This window comes from Felis catus, chromosome B3 (genome assembly GCF_018350175.1).
Source record: "Felis catus isolate Fca126 chromosome B3, F.catus_Fca126_mat1.0, whole genome shotgun sequence".
NCBI lineage: Eukaryota > Metazoa > Chordata > Mammalia > Carnivora > Felidae > Felis > Felis catus.
The window spans coordinates 144,048,416-144,070,585 of record NC_058373.1 but is presented as its reverse complement, the minus strand read 5'-3'; the positions used below and the strand labels follow the sequence as shown (position 1 = coordinate 144,070,585).

The 22,170-nt window shown below is 53.3% G+C and overlaps 1 protein-coding gene and 1 non-coding gene across 3 annotated transcripts; both read right to left on the bottom strand.

Moving 5' to 3' along the window:
- Nucleotides 1–1,302: 1,302 nt before the first annotated feature.
- Nucleotides 1,303–17,945, bottom strand: ZNF839 (zinc finger protein 839). 2 transcript variants are annotated; one of them, XM_023256069.2, is made up of 8 exons: nucleotides 17,580–17,945; nucleotides 11,756–12,559; nucleotides 8,856–9,095; nucleotides 7,100–7,192; nucleotides 6,300–6,449; nucleotides 3,232–3,378; nucleotides 3,002–3,095; nucleotides 1,303–2,309 (listed from the first exon to the last, which is right to left on the bottom strand). In XM_023256069.2, the coding sequence occupies exons 1-8, from the start codon at nucleotides 17,871–17,873 to the stop codon at nucleotides 1,441–1,443; spliced, it is 2,691 nt and encodes an 896-aa protein (XP_023111837.2). In that variant the 5' UTR covers nucleotides 17,874–17,945; the 3' UTR covers nucleotides 1,303–1,440. The 2 variants fall into 2 exon arrangements, with proteins under 2 accessions (XP_023111837.2, XP_019689204.3); XM_019833645.3 differs by lacking the exon at nucleotides 17,580–17,945 and adding an exon at nucleotides 16,526–17,525.
- Nucleotides 17,946–21,143: 3,198 nt separating this feature from the next.
- Nucleotides 21,144–21,217, bottom strand: TRNAI-AAU. The gene has a single exon. It is a non-coding gene; the product is annotated as a tRNA-Ile (tRNA).
- Between the last annotated feature and the right edge of the window lie 953 nt (nucleotides 21,218–22,170).

The following is a 22,170-nucleotide window of genomic DNA, read 5'->3' as shown; positions in this document are numbered from 1 at the left end:
TGAGGGTTGATGGGGGGTGGGAGGGAGGAGAGGATGGGTGATGGGTATTGAGGAGGGCACCTTTTGGGAAGAGCACTGGGTGTTGTATGGAAACCAATTTGACAATAAATTTCATATATTGAAAAAAAAAATTAATGAGAATCCTGGGGGACCTGGGGGGCTCAGGTCATGACCTCGAGGTCCGTGGGTTCGAGCCCCGCATCGGGCTCGCTGCTGACAGCACAGAGCCTGCTTCAGATCCTCGGTCTCCCTCTCCCTCTGCCTCCCTCCTCCCCCACTGCCCGGTTTTCTCTCTCAAAATAAATAAACTTAAAAAAAAATTAATGAGCATACTGCCAGGGCCCCTGTGTTTCCAGCTCTGTTCAGCGGAATGAGGATGTTTAACTCCATTAGTTAAATTTACCATCCACTTACAGTAGCACATCCACAATGGTGAAATTAAGATGTGCTGGGATGTTCCGTAATATCCTATAAATTGAAACTAAATTTGTATTTAAAGGGCCTGGGTCCAGACCACGGACCACGGGGCCAGGTTGGACTCAGTCTGTTGCATTAGGTGCCTGACGAGGGTTCTGAACGATCCCCAGGCAGGAGGCTCGGTCCCCACTCCAGGGCCCCAGGACGGGACTCGCTCTGGGCTCCTGAGAAACGCTCGAGGCCGTGGGCCGTGGCTTGCTGTTGCTGGCTGCTGTGTCCTGGGACACCGCCCTTCTGCTCTGTCGAACCGGCTCTGAGATCAAGCGAGAAGACAGGAAGATGGCCGGGGACGAGGCCCGCGTCTGCACAGCAGGGCCCAGGGGTGGGGGATAGCCCGGATCCCCAGCACTGCCTGCTCGGGGTCCCTCCTGACAGTCTCCCTGGGGGAGAGGACACCTGTGCCGTCTGAAGGTGGACAAATCACCTTCCTTTTTCGCTCCGCAGAACAAAGCCAAGGAAAACATTCAAAAGAGAAGAGACCTTAACAGGTGACTTTGTGAGCGAGACCCCAGAGGACTGGGGCTCTGACCTCAGCTGTCCCCTGCGGTGGGCCCCTCATGCATTAAGTACAAGCAGAAACGATTTTCTTTCCTACTTCCCGGGGGTGGGGGCAGGATGGCGAACTTAGTTCCTTAATAAACCCAGATGTGGCGGGAAAGCAGCACATCACCCAGGAGGGAAGGGGACGTGGTTCTGGGGGAGCAAGGTGGCAAGTAACAGTGTCGTGGTGCTAACTGTGCATCGTCTCTAAGGCTGGCTGCGTCAGGGGACCGCTCTGCCATCAGCACGAAGGCAAGCAAGATACAGAAGAAGGTAGACAGACGGTCAAGTAAAAAGACATCATTCTTTATAAATAAGATGTTCATTTGTGTCTGTATTCACAGTAGAAAAATACACATTACTTCACATAGACCTTCTTTGGATAAAACACACACACGTCCAGGACTGAGGTCTGGCTCTGCTTCACTGTGAGGGCTCTGCCTCCGTGGTTTCTAGAGGGACCCCTTCCGGGGGGGCCGTCTGCAAGGCAGGCCCCTCCATACCGGCCACTATGACAACATCTTCCTCCCCGGACACCACGGAACCCGGATGGGACAAGATCAAGCCGTCGGAAGTCTGAATAAATATCTGTTCCTGTCCCTGAGACAAAAATTCATGGCACCCATTGGTGATTTCAAAAGCCACGGCTTCTCCAGCAGCAACAACGCTCTCCAGTTCTCTCTGGTCAGCGTGCGCCTCGGGCCCCGCGGGGAAGTGGTCCACACCCCCTGCATGGCTTCCCTGGCCACCATCGGTGGGCAGCGACCCAGCCTGGGCCGGCTGAGGCCCCGGCTCGGGCACGGTCCTGGGGACGCAGTCAGCTGGCCCCACGTCCACAGACAAAACCCTCTCCAGCAGAGGGCCGGCAGCCTCTGGAAACAGGACGTCGCTGGGGCCAGACCGTGGGCCTTTCCAGAAGGAGCCATGCCTCTCAAGGTCTCCAGGCCCGGAAGGCGGCAGGGATGCCACCCCTCCAGGGAACATCAGGGTCCTGCAGAGATCCCCGCTGCCCAGGCTGTTTCCAGTTCCGTTCCAGTCTGCGGAGCGTTCCTGAGCATTCTCTCCAGGGAGGGCTGGCACACACCCCTGTGTGTGCGTCCCGGGCTCTCCTGACTGAGGACACAGACTCAGCCCACTGACGTTCTCGCACGAGAGAGCGGGAGCCCCACACCCGCTCTTGGCCTCGGCGTCAGCAAATGCCTGCAGCTGCCGGCCTGCTCGACCAGACACCGGCGCCGTGCGGCTTCCTTCCGGACGGCGAGGGGCGTTCCCGCTCGCTGGAGGGGCAGGACCTAAACAGTTCAAGAAAAACAGGTAAGCGTCCACGTGCTGTGACACGGCCTGCTCACTGCGCTCGCTATCCAAGACCAGCAGGTCCAGATTAACTTCCTGGCAGAACGCGCGGACACGTAAACTCTCCTTGCTACTCGGGACTGGCAGCTTCCAAGTGTGGGTGAAGTTCAGAGGCGATACTGATTAGTCAGGTGAGGGGAGCCGTGTGGCCAACAGGGGCCCGGGTTTCCACTGCTCTCCCTGAATAAAGCTGCCCTCCCCTGCAGCAGAATTCAGCCGTAAGTTCTGAAGAGCAGAATGCCTCTTTCCATTGGAGACTTGAGGGTCAAGCAGGGTATCGGGCAGCTTTAGGAAGCAGCAGAACCATTCTCAGTGCGCTGTAGGCTCAGGGTCTGGTTGAGAGGTTCTGGTTCGAACAGAATAAAAACCAGAGGAGGGCTTGTTTCCAGGGTTAAACCTCAGCCGGCACTTACAGCCAGGCCCCAGACATGGGCTCTTCATTTCAATAAGGGATTCGAGAGAGCCTCACGGACCTCGAGAGTTACAGGGAACGAGAGAGAACCACAGGACCCCGGGAGGTGGGGATAAGACTCGAGAGAAACCAGGTTCTCTTCAATCCGGCCACAGGGGCACCCAGGAGTGAGAAGCAGGCCTGGGAGGCGCGGGGCGCACACCACGGGGAGCGCTTTACCCTGGTTGGCGGCTGGGGCTCCACCGTCAGTGGTGTCCTGGGGCAGAGGGTCTCTCCTGGTCTTCTTCACCCAGGCCGGCGCCCCGTCCGCAGTCTGCGAAGAGGACACCCAGGGAGCTGAGCCTAGGAGGGAGCGGGCAGGCTCGCACCGCTCCTCCCCGGAGGACAGCGCCGTGGGCTGCAGTCAAAGCGCCGAAACTCGGCACCGCACCCCCTTCGACGGCACCCACCTCGTTTCCCCGCTTCTGCTGGCCGGCCTCCTCCAGCTCGGCCCGGGGGTCCCGGCCCGTGTCCCCGCTGGTGCGCTGCGCTGGGACGCACTCTGTGCGCGCTTCCCGCCTCCTCAGGAATTCTGTGATTCCTAAAGACTCGGCCACCTGAGGAGGGAGGGCGACAGAGGGGAGCTGCGCTCAGCAGCACGTCGACAGTAATGGCAGGGCCGAGGCGCGTCCGAGAGGGGCCCCCCGAACGACGGGAGAAACAAAGACACGTGAGAAGTTCCGTGGAACAGCTGGGGAGAAAACGGGTCCTATCAGAACCAGAAGGTTCTGTGTTAGCACGGTGCAGAGCAGACACCAAAGGGGTTTTCTTTTTTAATTCACTACGCTGTCCTCAGTGTCGTCGGCAGTCAGACGGCATCGGACACCGGAGTGACCGCTCGCCTCCTGTTCTCCTGTTTTTGATTTCCACTAGAACCAGCAGAAAACAATCCCACCCATTCCAGAACAGTCTCTCCTCTTGCAGGCAGTGGACAGGGTGAGGGTCTGGGAGTCTGAGGGTCATGTTGGGCCCTGGCTTCTGTGCTCCCGGAATCTTCCTGGTCCTGTGAGGGGGCTACAGCTGCCCCGGGGGCATTCTGTGAAGCAACAGCTGTCACTGTTTACACGTGAACACAGGAAGGGACCACGGATCAGGAGGGGAGGAGGCAGGGAAGGAGGGGCAGCAGATCAAGGTCTGAGCAGAGGACAGGCAGCCCCTCGAGTTCAGTGCCTCCCAGCCTGTCTGTGTCCCCTTGCAAGCTAAGCCACGGTCTGTGCCCCTAGGAGGCCGTGGCTCGGCCTGAATTGCCTGCGAGTGTGGGTCCTGACAGGCGTGCACAGCAGCTGTGTGTGTCCAGTCTGCCCTGTGACGGGAGGACACCCACACCTGCCGAGCTCACAGTTTAAAAAACACGTGACTCTTGGGGCGCCTGGATGGCTCAGTCGGTTATGCATCCGACTCTTGATTTCGGCTCAGGACCCAAGCTCACAGTTGGTGGGTTCGAGCCTCACGTCGGGCTCTGCACTGACAGCACGGAACCCACCTGCGATTCTCTCTCTCCCTCTCTCTGCCCCTCCTCTGCCAGCACATACTCTTTCTCTCTCAAAATAAATACATAAGCTTTAATAAATAAATGTTGCATTTGTATAAAACTAATGACCAAACCCCTCCCCCCCCAAAAAAGAACAAAAACAAAACAACCCTCATTCTGTCAGAGTGTGGATCAAGACTTCTTGCTACGTAAGTAACCTAGTCTGCGTGACGCTAACCCTAAGAACAGGGGGGCAGACCCATGACCAGGTCAATGAAATCTTTTTTTTTTTTTTTTTAATTTTTTTTTTCAACGTTTATTTATTTTTTGGGGGGACAGAGAGAGACAGAGCATGAACGGGGGAGGGGCAGAGAGAGAGGGAGACACAGAATCGGAAACAGGCTCCAGGCTCTGAGCCATCAGCCCAGAGCCCGACGCGGGGCTCGAACTCCCGGACCGCGAGATCGTGACCTGGCTGAAGTTGGACGCTTAACCGACTGCGCCACCCAGGCGCCCCATGGTCAATGAAATCTTAAGAGCAGTTGAAGCAACACGGCCCAAGTGTTCCTTATGGTTGTGAAAGAGGGCTGCCCCTTCCTGCCCTCAGACGCACTAGTGGGGCTCTTCTTTCCAGGGTCCCCTGGCTCAGGCAGCAGACCTTGAGGGCAAAGCGTACCCTGATGGGAACCGAAACTACCCCCTCCAGCAGTAAGGACTGCCCTGACCCAGAAAGACCCCTCCCATGATTGACCCCAACACAATGATCCATTTAACCTTCACCGCCCACCGGCAGGTTCCCGCCCCCGCTGCCCCACATTTTCCTTCTCTAAACCTACAAGTATTTTCAGTAGTTTAGAGACAGTCTCTGAGACACGAGTGTGCCCCAGCTACCATTGTACAAGTATGCTTTTAAATAAACAAGCATTACTTAAAAGCATGGCATCACTCAGTGCTCCATTTCAAGGTGGGCCTGAGACCTGGGGGCCTGGCCGGCACGGACCCCTGAATGATGTGGCCACGTGGGGCCCGCTAAGCCCAGCAAAGGGTTTTATCCAAAACAAGTAAAACCACATCAGTTCAAACCAGATTTCTACCCAGGACCCAGTACAGCCAGAGGCAACTTGATGGGGACAATGACAGGGGAATGAGAACTGTGTCTAAACAGCCACGGATGGGATCTACGGTCACCGTCCCCCAGCCCGCAGTTAGCACTGCAGTCACCACTGAGTGAGAGTGTTCTGGACCTTTCAAGGCTCCGTCAGCCCGTCCGCATCCCTGAGTTTTCTGAAACAAGCACCGTTTGCTTTTATATTAAAAAAATGTGGGGGGAGGGGGGGGGTGCCTGAGTGGTTCAGTCGGTTAAGTGGCCGACTTCAGCTCAAGTCATGATCTCACTGTTTATGAGTTCGAGCTCTGTGTCGGGCTTGGACTGACAGCTCAGAGCCTAGAGCCTGGAGCCTGCTTCAGATTCTGTGTCTCCCTCTCTCTCTGTTCCCCTACACACACTCTCTCTCAAAAAATAAATAAACATTAAAAAAAATTTTTTTTAAATGTTGGGCGCCCAGCAGCCTCAGTCGGTTAAGCTTCCGACTCTTGATTTCAGCTCAGGTCATGATGTCATGGTTCATGAGTTTAAGCCCTGCATTTGGCTTGGGATTCTCTCTCTCTCTCTCTCTCTCTGCCCCTCCCACACGCGCGCTCTCTCTCTCTCTCTCTCAAAATAAATAAACTAAAATAAGACAGTCACTTGGTGGGAAAAAGAGCTGAAAAGCAGTTGACTATGAAGATGTCACTACTGAAAACAGGCTCCTCAGGGGTGCCTGTCTGGCTCAGTCAGTGGAGCGAGCGACTCCCGACCTCGGGGTCATGAGTTCCAGCCCCACATTGGGCATAGAGATTACTTTAAAAAAATAAATAAGTAAAAATAACAACATTCTCCTCTTTACACGGATATCCTTCTTTTAGCAAATCTAAAAGCAAAACTTTTTTCCCAGGTGAGACTGTTACCTTGTCGTTGCTTATTTCCAGAGGCTCCTGGGAACACAGACCAGAACCACTGAGGTAATCTTGGCACATTTTCTTAACCCTTTTATGCAACTCTTCAAATTCCTTATACACAGCTGGGAACAAAGGTTTTGCTAGATGACCTGTCTCAACCTTTGTGAAGATAAAGGTGACAAGAAATGTTTAAACCAGAGGCAATGAAATGACAAATACAGGGGCTTGGAGGCGGGAAGGATACGAGCTTGTCAGGCCGTCCGTGGCCCGTCATCTCCTCCACTCGCCAGTGACAGCCCACGTGTGCCCGGCCCCGGACGGGGCCACAGAGCAGACCACCTCCAGGGTGACAGCCACAGGGGGACTGTGGGCCGGAGCCCTGAAGAAGGGGTCACAGGGGGAGCAGGAAGGGGAGATGGAAAGGTCCCGGGGACGGGCCGGCAGGCAGGAGGGGCCCGGGCCTTCACTCCTCCCGGGAGCTGTGCTGGCGCCTCTCCGAGTCAGAGCGGGCTCACCAGGGAGGAGGTGCCCGAGAGGAAGGTGACGGGGGCTGGAGGCCGGCCCTGCTTTGCTGCCACCACTTTCTTGCCTCCCACATGAGGTTAAAACAGGCAAGGGGGTCCTCGAGCAGCCTCTGGGAGACCTGGCCGAGCAGGCACCGGTGGGGCCAGCAGGCTCCCCTCAGCACTGTCCTGGAGGAGGGACACGATTCCAAACGGCCCGGCTCGTTCTAAAACAAATGCGAAGGATGTCTTTCGAAATAACTTCAAATCGGCCGTGCGTCCTCTAGACACGCACAGGAGACTCACCTTCATCAGAAGAAACTCGTACACGGTCACCACCTGAGCCAGCTGAGGCAGCACCAGGTCCACGAGAGCCTCTCGGTCACACTGCTGGAGAAACTGCCAGAAGAAAGCATTTAACAGCTTCAAAAGCCCCAAAATAATCCCCAGCAGCCAAAAAATTGGCACCAAAGAATATAAAAGACCTAAAGTTCCCCCAAATCGCAGGGATTAAGCGACTCTAACATTCTGTTAACGATCTCACTCGTTGATCCGTTAACAAAGTCTGTGACCAATTCTGGAATCAAAGTTTGACTCCCCTGGGACGGCTGAGCTTAGAGGGGGTACCAGGTCCTGGAGAAGGAACAGTGTTCCCTGCTCTCCGGGGGCACCAACTAGTGCCCGAAATGAAAATGCAAACAAGTGTGGGGCAGCCTGCAGTTGGGAGACCACCGCCAAAGGACAGGCCAAAGAAGAGGAGGCCCCGAGGTGAATGCAGGGGTGGGGGGTGTGGGGAGAGGGATGTGGGGAGGGCACAGTCCTCAGGACTAGGGGAGGAGCATGAATGACTGTGGGTTCCCAGTTGGGCGCAGGGCAGACCCCCGGGCAAGTTAGACAGAAAGCGGGCTTGGGGGCTCCCCTTGGAAGGGGAGGGTGGGGGAGGTACAGGCCGGGCCGCCCCGTGGGAGCGCTGAGGCTCAGGAGCCAAGTGAATTAGCAGGTACAGGAAGTATGTGGGTGTCCACGAGGGAGGATGGCCTGAGAAGCCAGACGGAGGAGGTCACCCAGGGCGGCAATGACGTGGGCGGGGAAGGGACCAGTCTCAGAGACAGGAAGTCTTAAGAGGCACAGGGAGCTCACGAGCCATTCGGGTTCGTCGTCTATTAGGTGGAGATAATGATTATGGAACCAATGAAATGTAAACCTGGAACTTAGCACGGGGGGCAGGAACTTAGCACAGGGGCACGTGGCCGAGCTGCCACGCACAGTGCTCAATAGGTGGCGGTATTTCAAGTGTTAATGACTGAATCGAGTCGAGGACCACCTTCCCTCCTGCTCCTAAAATCTGTCATCCAGGATTAATCGACAAGCCCAATGAGAGGAAAGCGAAGTCACCAGGTTTAAACTTCCAGCTAGAATATGTAAGCTCATGACGCTTTCTAGGAAAGCTTCCTCACCGAGAACCTCTCGTCCCCTTGTGTGTGACTCTGGAGGCCCTGGTTCCCTGGTGGCCACTCTGAGAGCAGCTGTCTCGCTCACTCACTACTTCACACTCCCTTTGCTCCTGTTTACTTCTTTAAGACACGCAGCTGGCCGTTACCAGGCAAATAAATGCCGCCGAGCCAAAGACAGTCGGGATGAATTTAGGGTCCCACTTTTCTAAATCAGTCCCCTTAAATTCACCAAGCTTACTTTCAAGGGACTGGAGTGGAGATTCCAGGGTTCAAAACCTGAAACATGATTTTGTACCTTAAAATTTTGTACAGAAAAATAGAAACTGCCTGTTTCCTATACTGCTTATATGAAAACATAGCTTACAATCATTCCCAAACGTGTAACGGCAGGCAGCCCGAAAGCCCTCTTGTTATTCCAAACCGGTAAACCTAGAATTATTTCAGGTAACACTGTTCCTGAAGTTATTACACACTTCGTCCAAATACGTTTCAGGCGAACTATTTCGTTGCTCTGGGTGTTTTACTTTTGACTCAGAAACCTACCAGCGGATTGCCACACGCCATGCCAAAGACACGGGTTTCAAGAACAGGGTCTAAGAGCCACGCACCTCCTCGAGCCGGGCTCTGGCCGCCGAGGCGCTCTGTGCACCTGCCACGCAGGCACCGGAGCGCCCACGCGGGTGAGCGGCTCCGCCTCGCCCAAGGACGGCCTCGCTGGCCTCTGCGGGGGCTGCTGCGAACTCGATTCGTCTAGGGCCTGGGTGTCTCTCTGATCCCACGAAGGCCGAATAATTTCCATCTTCTGGTTCAGACACCAAAGCATCTTCGACTTCTACAGACTGGCTATTCTAGAGAGCGTTACGCGCCCAAAACAAAAATGAAAGAATCATACTTTATATGCCATAGTGACAACCCTAGAGCCAAACAGTGTCACGTCAAAAGCAAAGAACTTGAGAAATTATTTCTTCTCTGCATTATCAAGACACATTAACTATAATCGACGCACCTTAAACTTTCCCAACAGAGTTCCTTGTTGCGACATCTGGTATTAGCCAGCCGGTAAGTCTGGGTTGGCCAGCCATAACCCTGGATGTTGCCCAAAATGAAACAGGAGACTTCTCTGACACCACCGTCATCTTAAAACTGAACCTGAAGTTCGCTCATTCATACCTTACGCGTGACTTTTAAAAATTTTATTATTTTTTATCAGGTATATTTCAAATACCATGACATTCATACTTTGAACATCTATAGTTCAGACTTTCATGCACTGACAAGGGTGTGTAACCATCACTACCATCTAATCCCAAAACATGTTCATACTCCCCCTGCAAAAGAACCCCTGTACCCGTCAGCATCGTTCATTCTTCCCTGCCCCCAGGCCCTGGGAGCTGCTAGTCTACTCTCTGTCTCGTGGATTTGCACGGCTTTTGGACAGACTCTTGGATCTGACGCCAGCTACTTCCTCACTCGGTGCCAACTCCCCCTCTGAAAACAGGAACAATGCACCTGCATCTCCCAGGACTGCTGGAAGCTTAAATGGATTCAAGGAACACACTTCACGTGGCAGCCGGCACAAAGTAAGTCCCCAGAACTCTTACGGAATTTTCCGTCTACATCTTCGCTAGTGGAGCTGCAGGAGCAACGCCAGGTCTGTCTGTGGCCCTAGGTGCCGTGAGTCTGCTCACGGGAAAGGACAGGAGAGACACAGGCCTGCGTGTCCCTCCCCACCGCAGCAGCTGGAGGCACCCCTCCCACGCAGTCTGGACAGCCACCATGCCCGAGGCCAGGCCTGCACTCGGGGACTCTGGTATCTACACGCTGCTTCTGCCGTGGGGTCGCATTTCATCACTGAAGGAAGCAGGACGTGCCTGTTAGCCTGGTCAACCCGAGACACTCCCGCACACACCTGTTGTCCCTTGGAATTGTGAATAGTGCCCCTTTCACTCTCAGAATGTCCTGGTTTGGATGATGAACTATAAATCACCGTGGTCCCATTTCAACTTAAGAAAGTAGAGAGAGGGGCACCTGGGTGGCTCAGTCGGTTGAGCGTCTGACGCTTGATTTCGGCTCAAGTCACGATCTCAGTTCGTGAGTTTGAGCCCCGAGGCAGTATCTGCACTGACAGTGAGGAGCCTGCTTGCGATTCTCCCCCTCTCTCTCTCCCCCTCCCTGTTCACACTTTCTCTCAAAAATAAATACTAAAAAGAAAAAAGAAAGGTAGAGAGGTTTCTCAAAAGTTGGGGTTTTACCAGCCATCAGGGGTGCAGAACCTTCTCAACAAGGCAGCCTAGAGTGTGGGCTTTGAAGTCAGAAGACTTCAACCTCAGTCTCGTTCCCACCTGGCAGAGTCCTAGGTGTGCCCCGATGGGATGCCCACCATCCTCTGAGCCCCATGCACTTGTGTTGCACCTGACTTTTGGGGCTCTCACAGGATGGAGAAGACTTACAACACTCCCGCCCCAAGGAGGCGTGCAATCAACAGTATATTGTTGGTGTCCGTGTTACTAGTACTCAGGCTAACGCTACAGGGGAGAGAGTACTTTTGAATCCTCACAGGGGGCTGTTCCGTGGTTCTTGCCACTAGACCTCAGTACAGATAAGCCGGGCCCAGACAAGATCTGTTCAGGCCCCAAGGAACCCATCTGTAAGCCAAAGCGGCCACCAGCCTCACCCCTCCTTCAGGAACCCCCGTCCCGCTGCAGGGAATGAGGTGGCCGGAGCAGACAGGCTCTCGTTAACAACATCTTCTGAGTCACTAAAATCACAAACGCCCAGCGACAGCCGAGTCAGTTCCAGTGCTGGTTTGTCTAACATTTCAGGAACTGCAAATACAATTGCCTAGCCAGAAGCACAGACACAAATAAAAGCCAACACAAGTCAAAGGAGAAGGAAGCAGGGAGGTTCAAGCGAAGCAGGTGAGGGTGACCACAGAGGTCTGCCGTTCGTTCAAGTGATCCGTCCGCATTTCGTAAATACCTGACCGCTCGTATGCGGCACACGAGGGCACAGGACACGTTTAGGAACCTGAAACTGCTGTCCCTCAACTGTGGCGTGGTGGTGCAAAGTCAGAGTGGCCTCGACCTGCCTTGTCTGCTTGTGAGTTTCCAAAGGGGCAAGACGCGAAGATGGCATGTCGCTGCTGACACTCCAGGAAGCGCCCGGGGACCACCGCTCCCAACTGAGACCTTTCTCAGGGCCCGCTGTGACTTCAGCAGCAAGACAAGCGTGCTCCGCGAATCGCGTTGCTGACCAGAGCTAGAGAATTCGCGGCTATGTTCCCATCGAACACGCCCAGTGAGGCTGGCGAGTACCCCACACAGAGGGTGCATGGCGCCTTGCTGGTCGGGCGGCGGTACAGACCGGGGGCGGGGGGGGCGCGGGGGTGTCTCAGAGCCCCTGCCGTGACCTTGGACCTACTTGAGCCTTCACCTGAACCCCCATCAGATACCATAAAGCCTCACTTCGGGATGGGCAGGAAGGACACGGTCACCAGTAGAAACATTACCTGCAGGCCACACGGTGGTGACTGGGCCCCTTCCTCACCCAGAAGAGCTGACGTGGGCAGCCCCGGGGACGGTAGGCTAGCGGTCCTGCCCTCGGCGCAGCCTCGGGTCGTGCTCCCGTTGGCCTTCTCAGACAGAGACACCTCCGGTTCTGGGTGGCCGTGGCCTGGATTGAGTTTAAGATGCCGGGCCAGGCCCCCTTTTCCTATGTAGGACTTCTCACACGTCTGACACTTGAAAGTCTTGGGCCTCAGGGAACAGCTCGACAGGTCAAACAGCGCCCGCTTTCCCCTCTGGTCGTCGTCGTCTTCCACACTCAGCTCTGAGTAATCGTCAGAATCTGACAAGCGACCGTCAGCCAGGTCCTCCGTCTTGATGAACTTATAATCTTTGACTTTATACTTGGGCGGTCGAGATATCCGTCCAGAACGCGTCTTCACTTTTAAAGATTTTTTTAGCTTCTCCGTGTGTTTTGTGTGCAAGCTGGAAATAAAGAAATTCGCTGAACCGGATGAAACAGATGTCACCGCCGGGGGGTCAGACGCTGACAGAGGGGCCGGCGTGGCGCCCAGTCCTTGCGGAGCCACCAGCTGCAGGGCGGGCAGTGGCCTCTGTACAAACACCCGAATCGGAGGGGAGTTACTCGGGAAGCGCGGCTGTGCCCGGAGCCCCAGCACGCCGGGTGCCCCCCTGGGCGGCTGGCTCAGCCCGGCTGTCCTGGGCTGGAGGGTGGCCAGTGGGGGCGTCGGCCTTTCCCGGTCTGTCATTTCTCCAGATATTACCTTGACACAAATGGCTTCCAGTTGCTTAAAGACAGAAAGAGAAAAGCGTTAGGCTTATCAACGGTTCTACAATTTTGCTCTCATCTTAACTGTATTATCACACGTGTTTCTAAATTATAAAATCCATCTTGTATGTGAGTCTATTTAACGTACCTGTACTGTTTCTAGTGACACACTTGATCCTCACATCCATATGTGCGTGTGGAAATATTTGCATAAACAAATTAAAAGTTCATGAAACCACTTAACATTTCTATACAAATGCCTTCTGATAGGATCTATCCTACGTTGTTTTTTAATGTTTATTTATTTTTGAGACAGAGAGAGAGCATGAACAGGGGAGGGGCAGAGAGAGGGAGACACAGAATCCGAAATGGGCTCCAGGCTCTGAGCTGTCAGCAGAGAGCCCGACGCAGGGCTCGAACCCACAGACCGTGAGATCATGACCTGAGCGAAGTCGGACGCTTAACCGACTGAGCCACCCAGGCGCCCCTCCTACGTTGTTTTTTAAAAAAATACTAGTCAGGGGGCGCCTGGGTGGCTCAGTTAAGTGTCTGACTTTGGCTCAGATCATGACCTCCTGGTTCATGAGTTTGAGCCCTCTATCGGGCCCTGTGCTGATAGCACAGAGCCTGCTTTGGATACTTTGTCTATCCCCCCCCCTCCAAAATAAACATTTAAAAAATAAACACAGGGGTGCCTGGGTGGCTCAGTCTGTTGGGCATCTTACTTCAGCTCAGGTCATGATCTCACAGTTCGTGGGTTTGAGCCCTGCATGGGGGTCTGTGCTGACAGCTCAGAGCCTGGAGTCTGTTCAGATCCTGTGTTTCCCTCTCTCTCTGACCCTCCTCTGCTTGCTCATGGGCTCTCTCTCTCTCAAAAATAAACATTAAATAAATAAATAAATAAATAAATAAATAAATAAATAAATAAATGTAGTCACAATCTACTAAATTGATTTCATGAACTAATGAAAAATATCCTTCTTTACAGTAGATTTGTATTTACTTGGAATTCTTAGTACTCTAACCTGGATTCAGTTCAATACATACGCTCTTTTTTTTTTCTTTTTCAATTTTTCATGAAATCCTAGAAACAAAAAAGCCATAAGGAGCAACGTAACACAGGTTCCCACCACCTGCCTTAAAACATGCAGCACTTCCCTCTGAGGTGAAGCTCTGTGCTGTTCTCCCAGCCTGCGTGCCTTCCTGAGCGCTATTTGTCATTCACACGCATTTTTATATTATCTACGGAGCTACCCCCCAAAATATGCACTTCGGTTTTGGCGTGTTTTTAAACTTCACGTAAGCGTACAGGACCTGCTGCAAGGGGGTGCAGCGTTTTCAGGTGTGTTACTTCCTGTCCGGCTTGTCCTCTGCAGTCTGAGAACACTCTCCCGTTGACGGGCAAGTGTCCCTAACCTCGCGCTCTTGTCGTCTGCGTGGAACCTTCGCGGGTGTCTGTGTGCACCTGTGTGAGTTTCTCCAGGACACATACCTGGGAGCGGGATGCTATCTTCAACAACTTTTTAACATCTAAGAAAGCGTTCAGTGCATGTACTTCCTGATGTGACAATTCTGCTTCTTGGGTTCCATAAGAAACACTGGCATAGGTACAAAGATGTAGGTCTTGGGAGGGTCAAGGCAGCACGGTCTGTCTGCAAGAGCAAACCGCCCACCGAAGGGGAGGGCTGCCCTCGACAATATTCCACAGATAATGACTGAGCAGTTACCATGTGCCAGACACAATGTTAGGTATACACCGGTCATGGGCTCAGGGGAGGCAGCAAGACACAAGGCTCATGGCCTCACGCTGCAAAAACGATCAGCATCAGGGAGCCTGGGCGGCTCAGTCAGTTGAGCGTCCAACTTTGGCTTAGGTCATGATCTCATGGATTGTGGGTTCGAGCCCCGCATCGGGCTCTGTGCTGACAGCTCAGAGCCTGGAGCCTGCTTCGGATTCTGTGTCTCCCTCTCTCTCTGCCCCTCCCCCACTTGTGCTCTCTCTAAAAAATAAATTAAAATTTTAAAAAATAAGAAAGAAAGAAAGAAAGAAAGAAAGAAAGAAAGAAAGAAAGAAAGAAAGAAAGAAAGAAAAAAAAAGAAAGAAAGAAAGAAAGAAAGAATCAGTATCCTTCTCCAGAGAGTTAAGAAAGATGAACCTCATCATCCAGAGCAGGTTTTCCCAACCTGGGCACAAGTGACATTTCAGACCATTAATTCTTTATAGTGGTGGCCATCCTGTGACTGCAGGATGTTGAACAGTGTCCCTGCCTCCACCTACTAGATGCCGGTAACACGCCCTCTCTTGGGACAAAAATGTCTCCAGACACTGCCAAGTGCCCCCAGCTGAGAACCACTGATTTGGGGCCACCAACAGGCCCTCTTTGGACTCGACCCCACACCAAGTGGGGCGTCAATACAAGCGTCACACGGAGCAGAATGAAAACTCCCACCGAAACCACGCGGGAGTACATCTGTCTGTGTGTGTGTTCCACATGTACCACAAACAGCAGACACAATCCGCTGTCCTGGGTGAGGAAGGGTACGCAGCTGGTGCCCTGAGGCCCCTGAGGGCCAGTCCTGGGCCACCTGTGAATCAAATGACAACTATCTTTTAATAATCACAGTTGTTTCACTTACTGCCATTTAGAATGTCTAAGCTCTTAGGATATGACCAGATAATGCCGTTAAACACACACACACACACACACACACACACATACACACCCCAAATCCTACTGTTTTAGGAATACTTCAGTGGCAAAACCGGTCTAATTTTTAAATCGGCTCCCCACGAGTTTACCAGGTGGGTACCATGCTTGATACTTTGGTATATGTTTATTTCACTCAGCAAACTTGTACAAGGTACCTCCGTGTGCCAATACCTACACAGAAGCAGGCCAATGTGGGTGAGGGGGTGGGTGACATAGGTGAAGGGGATTAAGAGGTATAAACTTCCAGTTATAAAATAAGTAAGTCATGGAGGTGAAGAGCACAGCATAGGAAGTGTAGTCGATAACGTTGTGATCACATTGTACGGTGCCAGATGGTGACCGCACTTACTGTGGTAAACACTGAATAACGCCCAGGCTTCTGGAATCGCGACCTTGTACACCTGAAGCTAATATAATACTGTATGTCAACTATACTTCAGTTAAAAAAAAAAACAAAACATTAGCCAAGTCCTAGCCTCACTGAGGAAGAGGGCAGTTTCCCCGGCCATGCCTCAGTCACCTGCAGACCTGCCGAGTCAGGACCTCCCACCCCGCAATCTGTACTTTGAAAAGCTCCACTGCCGATCTGGAAGGCAGACTAGGTTCCCTAAGGAATGCAGACAGGAAACAATGACACCATGGGGCAGCAGGTGCGATAAGAGAGGCAGGAGGCAGGAACAGCCTGGTGGGGGGGTGGGGGAGGGTCTGGCTTCCCAGAAGAGACCCGAGAAGGCCGAATGGAATTTTGGCCAGGTGGACAGGTAGTCTGACATGCAAGGAAAAAATGAGTGAATGCGCAGACGCATGAAAAATGGCACAACATATTGGAAGAAATTGGGAATGTTTCTGTGGTGCAGGAACGGGGAGCATGGGAGGGATGCGAGCCCAAATCCGACCCACGGGAGTGCGTCCACTGGGTCTGTGCCTTCTGATCCGCACCATCCCCCCCGCAGAGAACCACGAGACCAGGGTCCTCTAAATGCACACTCCACCCTCCCCCCAACACTGCCTGTCCCCTTCCATATTTTCAACTGGGACCCACACTTCCATCTCTTCAACTAAGTCATTTCTGATCCCCTCAGCCCAAAATCCGTTCTCCCTTTCTCTAAGTGCATCAGTCCTTTATCTCTAGTTTTCCGACCTCGATGAGAAGTTACCTGAGTCACGTTTTACCTCATTGGTTAGATCATAACCTCCTTGGGTGCAAGGAACACACGTGGTTTGCCTCGGTGGCCCCCGTGGCACAGCTGGGGCTGACTCGACAGCCAACTTACATTATTGTGAGTGCAGGCAGAACTTATGTCATCCCAATTAGATCAGCCACAGAATACGGTCGTGCTGCTTAATGCTGATTAAGGTCGCTTGCATTTGACGGGAAATGTCACTTTTGGACTCTTCAAGCTGCCACACCAAACCCAAAGAGCTGGGGTCACCTTCAACAGGTGCTGGAGTGGGAGAACCCTGGGCAAAGTCACCCCGCCTCTCGGAGCTTGTTCCTTATCTGTAAAGTGCTGATACGAACACTTCTGTGCACTTGCCCGGAAGTAAGCCCCTCTGGCTGCAGGACCTCTGGCTGCAGGAAGGACCTCTGGCTGCAGGAAGGACCTCTGGCTGCAGGAGCTCCCCCTGACCCCCTGGGCTTGGAAGAGCAGGCTCTGGTCTCCACTCCCCTAGCAACCAAGAGCTGCGGGCCCCAGGAGGTAGTAACGCGGACAAATGACGGGGTGTCGCATGCGGAGTGCTCTCACGTATCTCCCTCGTTCAGCGCGCGGCAGGCGCCGTGCCGGGCACTGGCTACAAATCCCGGCACGACCCCCCGGGGTGCCAAGTCCCGCCCCAGACCGCTCTACTGTGTGCTTAGTCCTGCCCCAAGCCCCCGAGTTGGCAGTCGCCGCCCTCCCCACTGGTTCCTTTTCATCCATCCACGCCTCGGCTCCGGCGTCAGGCCTGAGGGCTCCTCGCTCTAAAGCAGCGTCCCCCGCCCCCGCCGCGTCCCTCCCCGAGTCTGCCTCTCGCCCTGCACGGAGGGTGTGCGAGGCCGCGCTTGCGCCGAGGCCAGCGCCTGGAACCCAGCGAGCGCTCGACGGACGCCGAGTGAACGGACGCAGGCCTGCGCGAGGGGCCGGGCGGCACGGAGGCCGCGGGCCGCGCTCGAAAGCGGGACCGCGGCCCAGCAGGCGCGTCGCAGGAGCTGCAGACGCCGGCGCGGTGACCGCTCGGTGTGGGCCGCCCGGAGCTCTCGGGCGGGCGGACGCCGCCTCTCCTGCCGCGCCGCTGCCCGGCCCCGCTCCGGGTCTCGGTTTCCCCACGTCCCTGCCGGCGCCTCACCTGGGGCGGCAGCAGGCGCGGCGGGCGCGGGGGCTGGGCGCCGGGGCCCCGCTGCAAGGCGGCCTGCTGCGCCGCGTCCCGCAGCCGTCGCGCCGCGTCCTGCGGGACGAAGGGCGGCGGCGGCGGCCGTTCGGCCGGCGGCTGCGCCTTCGTCACCTGCTCCAGGACCCGCCGCAGCTGCTCGGCGTCCAGCGGGGCCACGCGCGAGGCGCTGCCGCCGGGGACGGGGGGAGCCTGGCCGCCCCCGCCCCCATCCTCGCTGCCGTCCTCGGCCTCCGGCTCCGCGTCCGCCATGGCCGCCGAGACCGGGACTCGAACCCGCGTCGCCGAGCGACGGCGGCTCAAATGTGCGTCACCTGGGAAGAGCGGGGGACTACGAGTGCCCCGCAGGCCAAGACACCTTGGAAGGCGACCGCAACTGGTCGAGCCGGGCGGTGGGCGGGGTCTGGGTTGGCTCCGCCCCGTCGCCGCTTCGCCAAGGACAGAATGGGCCTTATTTTCCTCTCCCTTGTCACTGATGTATTTAATTTTCAGGTGTCGCTCCTCCAGGAGCTATCCAGGGCTTCCCAGGCGGAGGTCTCCGGAGTTCCAGAGCCCCTTAGCCTGTCCAAAAGTTCACACTATCCAAAAGTTCTCGACGTCATGTGCACTAGAGTGCATTAGTCCCACGTTCTGCTTAATATAGATCCAGCAGGGGATCCAAAGTGTGCTCCCCTTTTTTAAAATAATGAGTTTTATTTTATTTATTTTTTAATGTTTATTTTGAGACAGAAAGAGGGCGCGGGCGGGGGAGGGGCAGAGAGAGGGGCAGAGAGGATCCCAAGCAGGCTCTGGGCTGTCAGCGTGAAGAACCAGAGGCAGGTCTCAATCTCCTGAATCCTGAGATCGTGACCTGAGCGGATAACGACTGAGCCACCCAGGCGCCCGTATTTTATTTTTTTAAATAGGCTCCACACCCAACCTGGGGCTTGACCTCACCGCCCTAAGATCAAGAGTCGCAGTTCCACCACCCGAGCCAGCCAGGCGCCCCTGAGGTGCGCATTTTTAACAAATGTGCGCCCTAAATCGTTCCCAGGTCGATACATCCACCCATACTGGATGCACCTTAAGGGCCAAGATGATGTATTACACAGTGCTCAGCACAAGCGCCAGTTCAGATCAGGGAATCAATGATGCATGGATGCATGTGACGGAAGGAAGGAAGGAAGGAAGGAAGGAAGGAAGGAAGGAAGGAAGGAAGGAAGGAAGGAAGGACCTCCCCACCCCCCACACTTCAGTCCCATCCATCATAGCTCTACCACTCCCTCTTCTTCAGCCCAACCTTTCCATTCCCCCTCCTCTTCACTCTACTGGCTCTGTGCATCCTTCCCATCCAGTCTTGTAGCTGCTCGTGTATGTGTGTTTCTCAGCTCCCCTCCCCAGAGAGGACAGTAGGGCCATTGGTCAACAGTTATTAAGCATCTGCTGGGTAAGTCACCGTGCTTGCCTTGGGACCGTCCTGCCCTCTGTATACAGTCCAGGCAGCAGCAGGAGGAGGAGGAAACTGGCGTTTACGGTATAATATGATGAGTGCCTTGATGCCCACAAAAGGGGGGAGCCTGGGGAGCCAGGCTGACGTCCGCGAAGGTTCTGGTAGACTTTCTGATCATTTTTCTCTCCACGCGGTCATCATCATCATAGTCAATACTCACGCTGGATTCACTAAGCTCCCAACAGTGTTCTAACAATTCATTAATAGCCTCACTAAGGAGTGGCCAGAGGGGAGATCAAATTTGTGGAATTTGTTTCAACTCCTTAATCCTTCTTTCTTGAACTTTGAAATAAGACCTTCTCATTCTCACATCCTCAGGTGTCAGAAAGGTCCTCTCTGACCCCTAAGCCAAGAACTGCCCTCTTCATTTAGAACAGAGTACTCCATTTCATCATGTTTTTGAGCCTGTTGGGGGAGAGGAGATTTTTCTTCTATGCTCTTAGGTTCAGTCCTTAGGGGCCTGTGAATTAAGGTGACAAAAGACGGATTAACAAAAGAAAAGACAAAATTTAATCATGAATTTTTATTAATGTACCTACGGAATTCACATAAAAATGTGACTCATAGAGAAAGTTAGACGTGGGACCTATATACCATCTTAATAGGAGCAGAGAAGCGGGGGAAGGGCACTCGTGGAAAAACAAATGCCTTTTAAGAAAGACAAATGGACCCTTACCAGAGTAGATGGGAGATATGACAGCTTTGGGACAATGCCTGTATGGGTGTGATTCCAACTGCTCTCCTGTGACAAGAGTCCACCTTTCCTGATCGGTCCCAGGAAAGGGAATTTATGACAAATGAATCCTTCTGAATTTTTTGGGAAGGCTCTACTTTTAGGCAGATAAGACTTTTCAGTTCAAATGCCTCCTGCTCAAAATAATTTTTATGCCACACAGGTGTGTTCTGGACCCCTTCCAGCCTTGTGTGGGACAGTGTGCTGCCCTGAGGACAGCAATCTCAGCTGGCTCCTCTTCTGCCAGGTCCCTGCATCTAACAAGGTACCCAACACAGATATCCAAGGTGTGACGTCCAAACGGTCTATACTCAGTGTCAAGAGCCCCGGGTTCTCCTTCCTCTTTGGAAGAACAAGGGTCCCATCGCTGGCATTTAATGAGTGCTTTCACTACACACTGAGCACTTGCCAAGGGCTTTATGACTCTGGTCTACGGACTTGAGCTGTTACTGAGTTATACCAGAGCTTAACACATATGTGAGAAAAAGAGTGAATGTTTAGCAGATGTTCTCATTGGATACTTTTCAAACATGGCTAGAGCTCCTACTAGACCCTGATATAAGATGGCATAGCCCTAAAATAACTGGCTTTTGTGTTAAACCATACATGCCTGAATACTTGCGGAGACTTGAACCACGAGTGAGAAATTCACCCGGTTGCCTTCTGGCTGCAAATGGCAGAACCAAGAGGAAAAAATATGGAGCCTAAGATCTCTCTGAAAAGGAAGAAAGTAGCAAGAGAAGGTTTCCAGATGATTCCACAACTGTGTCTCACTAAAGACATGACAGGTGTTGGCTGGTCATTGGCTCCATGGGGGTTGGGGTTTGTGTCTTCTACTGTTCTGCTTCTAGAATCGCGAAGGGCCTGCAGTAGGAAGGCGCTCCCTAAGCATTTGTGGAATGAATTAAGTCCAGACCCGGATTTTCAATTCTAAGAACTCCATGAAAATCGGGGACTCCACCGACAGTCCTCAGAAGCTCTGCATTAGGAAGCAACTGGCAGCGGCATCTGAGAGCATCCTAAACAAACAAACAAACAAACAAACAAACCAACCAAGGACAGCTGCTGGTGCGCACAGCGGGCGGGGACTTGGAGGGACGAACTTGCGTGGGATCCTGCCCCTTTCTCCCCAGTGGCTGCCTGCGCCAACTTCGGGGCCGAATCCAGAACGATTCTGCGGCTCGCCGCTCACAGCCCTGGAAAGACATGTTTAAACAAACAAACAAAAAATAATAATAATAACAATAAATAAAATGAAGTAAAAAAAAAAAGGGGGGGGCGGAGAAAAAGCTTCTTTTTGTGGCCCGTACGGGGATCGAACCCGCGACCTTGGCGTTATTAGCACCACGCTCTAACCAACTGAGCTAACCGGCCACTTGGCTCTCTGGCGCCTCCGTCAAGTTTATGAGGTTTCTACGCCTGCGCGGGGCCGCCGGCGGACTTCGAGCCTTCAACTCTCTCTACAACTGTCGTCATTCCCGCTGTCATCCCTATTGGCCAGAAGAAAACACAGAGCCTCTTTAAAGAGAATAAAGTGGCTCCTTACCACGAATCGAAGGTTTTCACGGGGGAATGCAAATTATACATGGGATGCTTGGCTCAGGAGTAGGATTTTCAAACACTGCAACTCAATGCTTTTTTTATGTATCTCGAGAATCCTTCCGGCGTGGAAACTTCGTGTATCAAGAGCTTTGGTGTGGCTAAATAAAGCTTAGAGAATGCAGAAAACCAGATAGAGAACAAAAGAACCACCGAATCCCCCACCGCCCCAAAACAACGGCAGCGTTGTTTGGTATCTTTCCTGACAATCCTTTTTCACTGCACAGGCTTATTTCAAAATATATATTTGGCATTCAGTTCGACCTTGTTAAAAAAGAATATGATCTTTTATCTTACTTTTTTGAACTTAATATTCTATCATTATCATACCCCTAAGCAATTGCAAATGTCATTTTTTAAATGTTTCCTTAGGTGGATAAGCCATTGTTTCCCCCCCACACCCCCCGCCCTTTTTTTGATGTCTGGCAAATGTCTTCATTTTGCCCTCTCTTCTTAACTAGCACATGATTAAATCATGAAGCAGTTGCTGGGTGGGCAACGGGTAGTACCCACTCCAAAGGGTTAGTGTCTGAAAAGATACTGTCCCCCAGGGGGCTTTTTGGTCTCTGAGTCCCTGACCTCCTGTGCTCTGGGAGTAGGAGAAGGGAGCCCCAGCTTTTCACATTGTCCCTCTGGTCTGATTACTCAAAAAAAAAAAAAAAAAAAAAAAAAAAGGCGGATTATCATCAACGTCCCTTCTTGCAAACAGCAGAAGCCCAGTCTAGCTG

Coding starts and splice junctions, on each gene's coding strand:
- ZNF839 (XM_023256069.2), bottom strand. CDS start 17,873: ATGGCGGACGCGGAGCCGGAGGCCGAGGACGGCAGCGAGGATGGGGGC. Junction 12,560..17,579: donor CGCGCCTGCTGCCGCCCCAG/GTGAGGCGCCGG, acceptor TCTGTCTTTAAG/CAACTGGAAGCCATTTGTGT. Junction 3,096..3,231: donor AGCAGAAGCGGGGAAACGAG/GTGGGTGCCGTC, acceptor TCCTCTTCGCAG/ACTGCGGACGGGGCGCCGGC.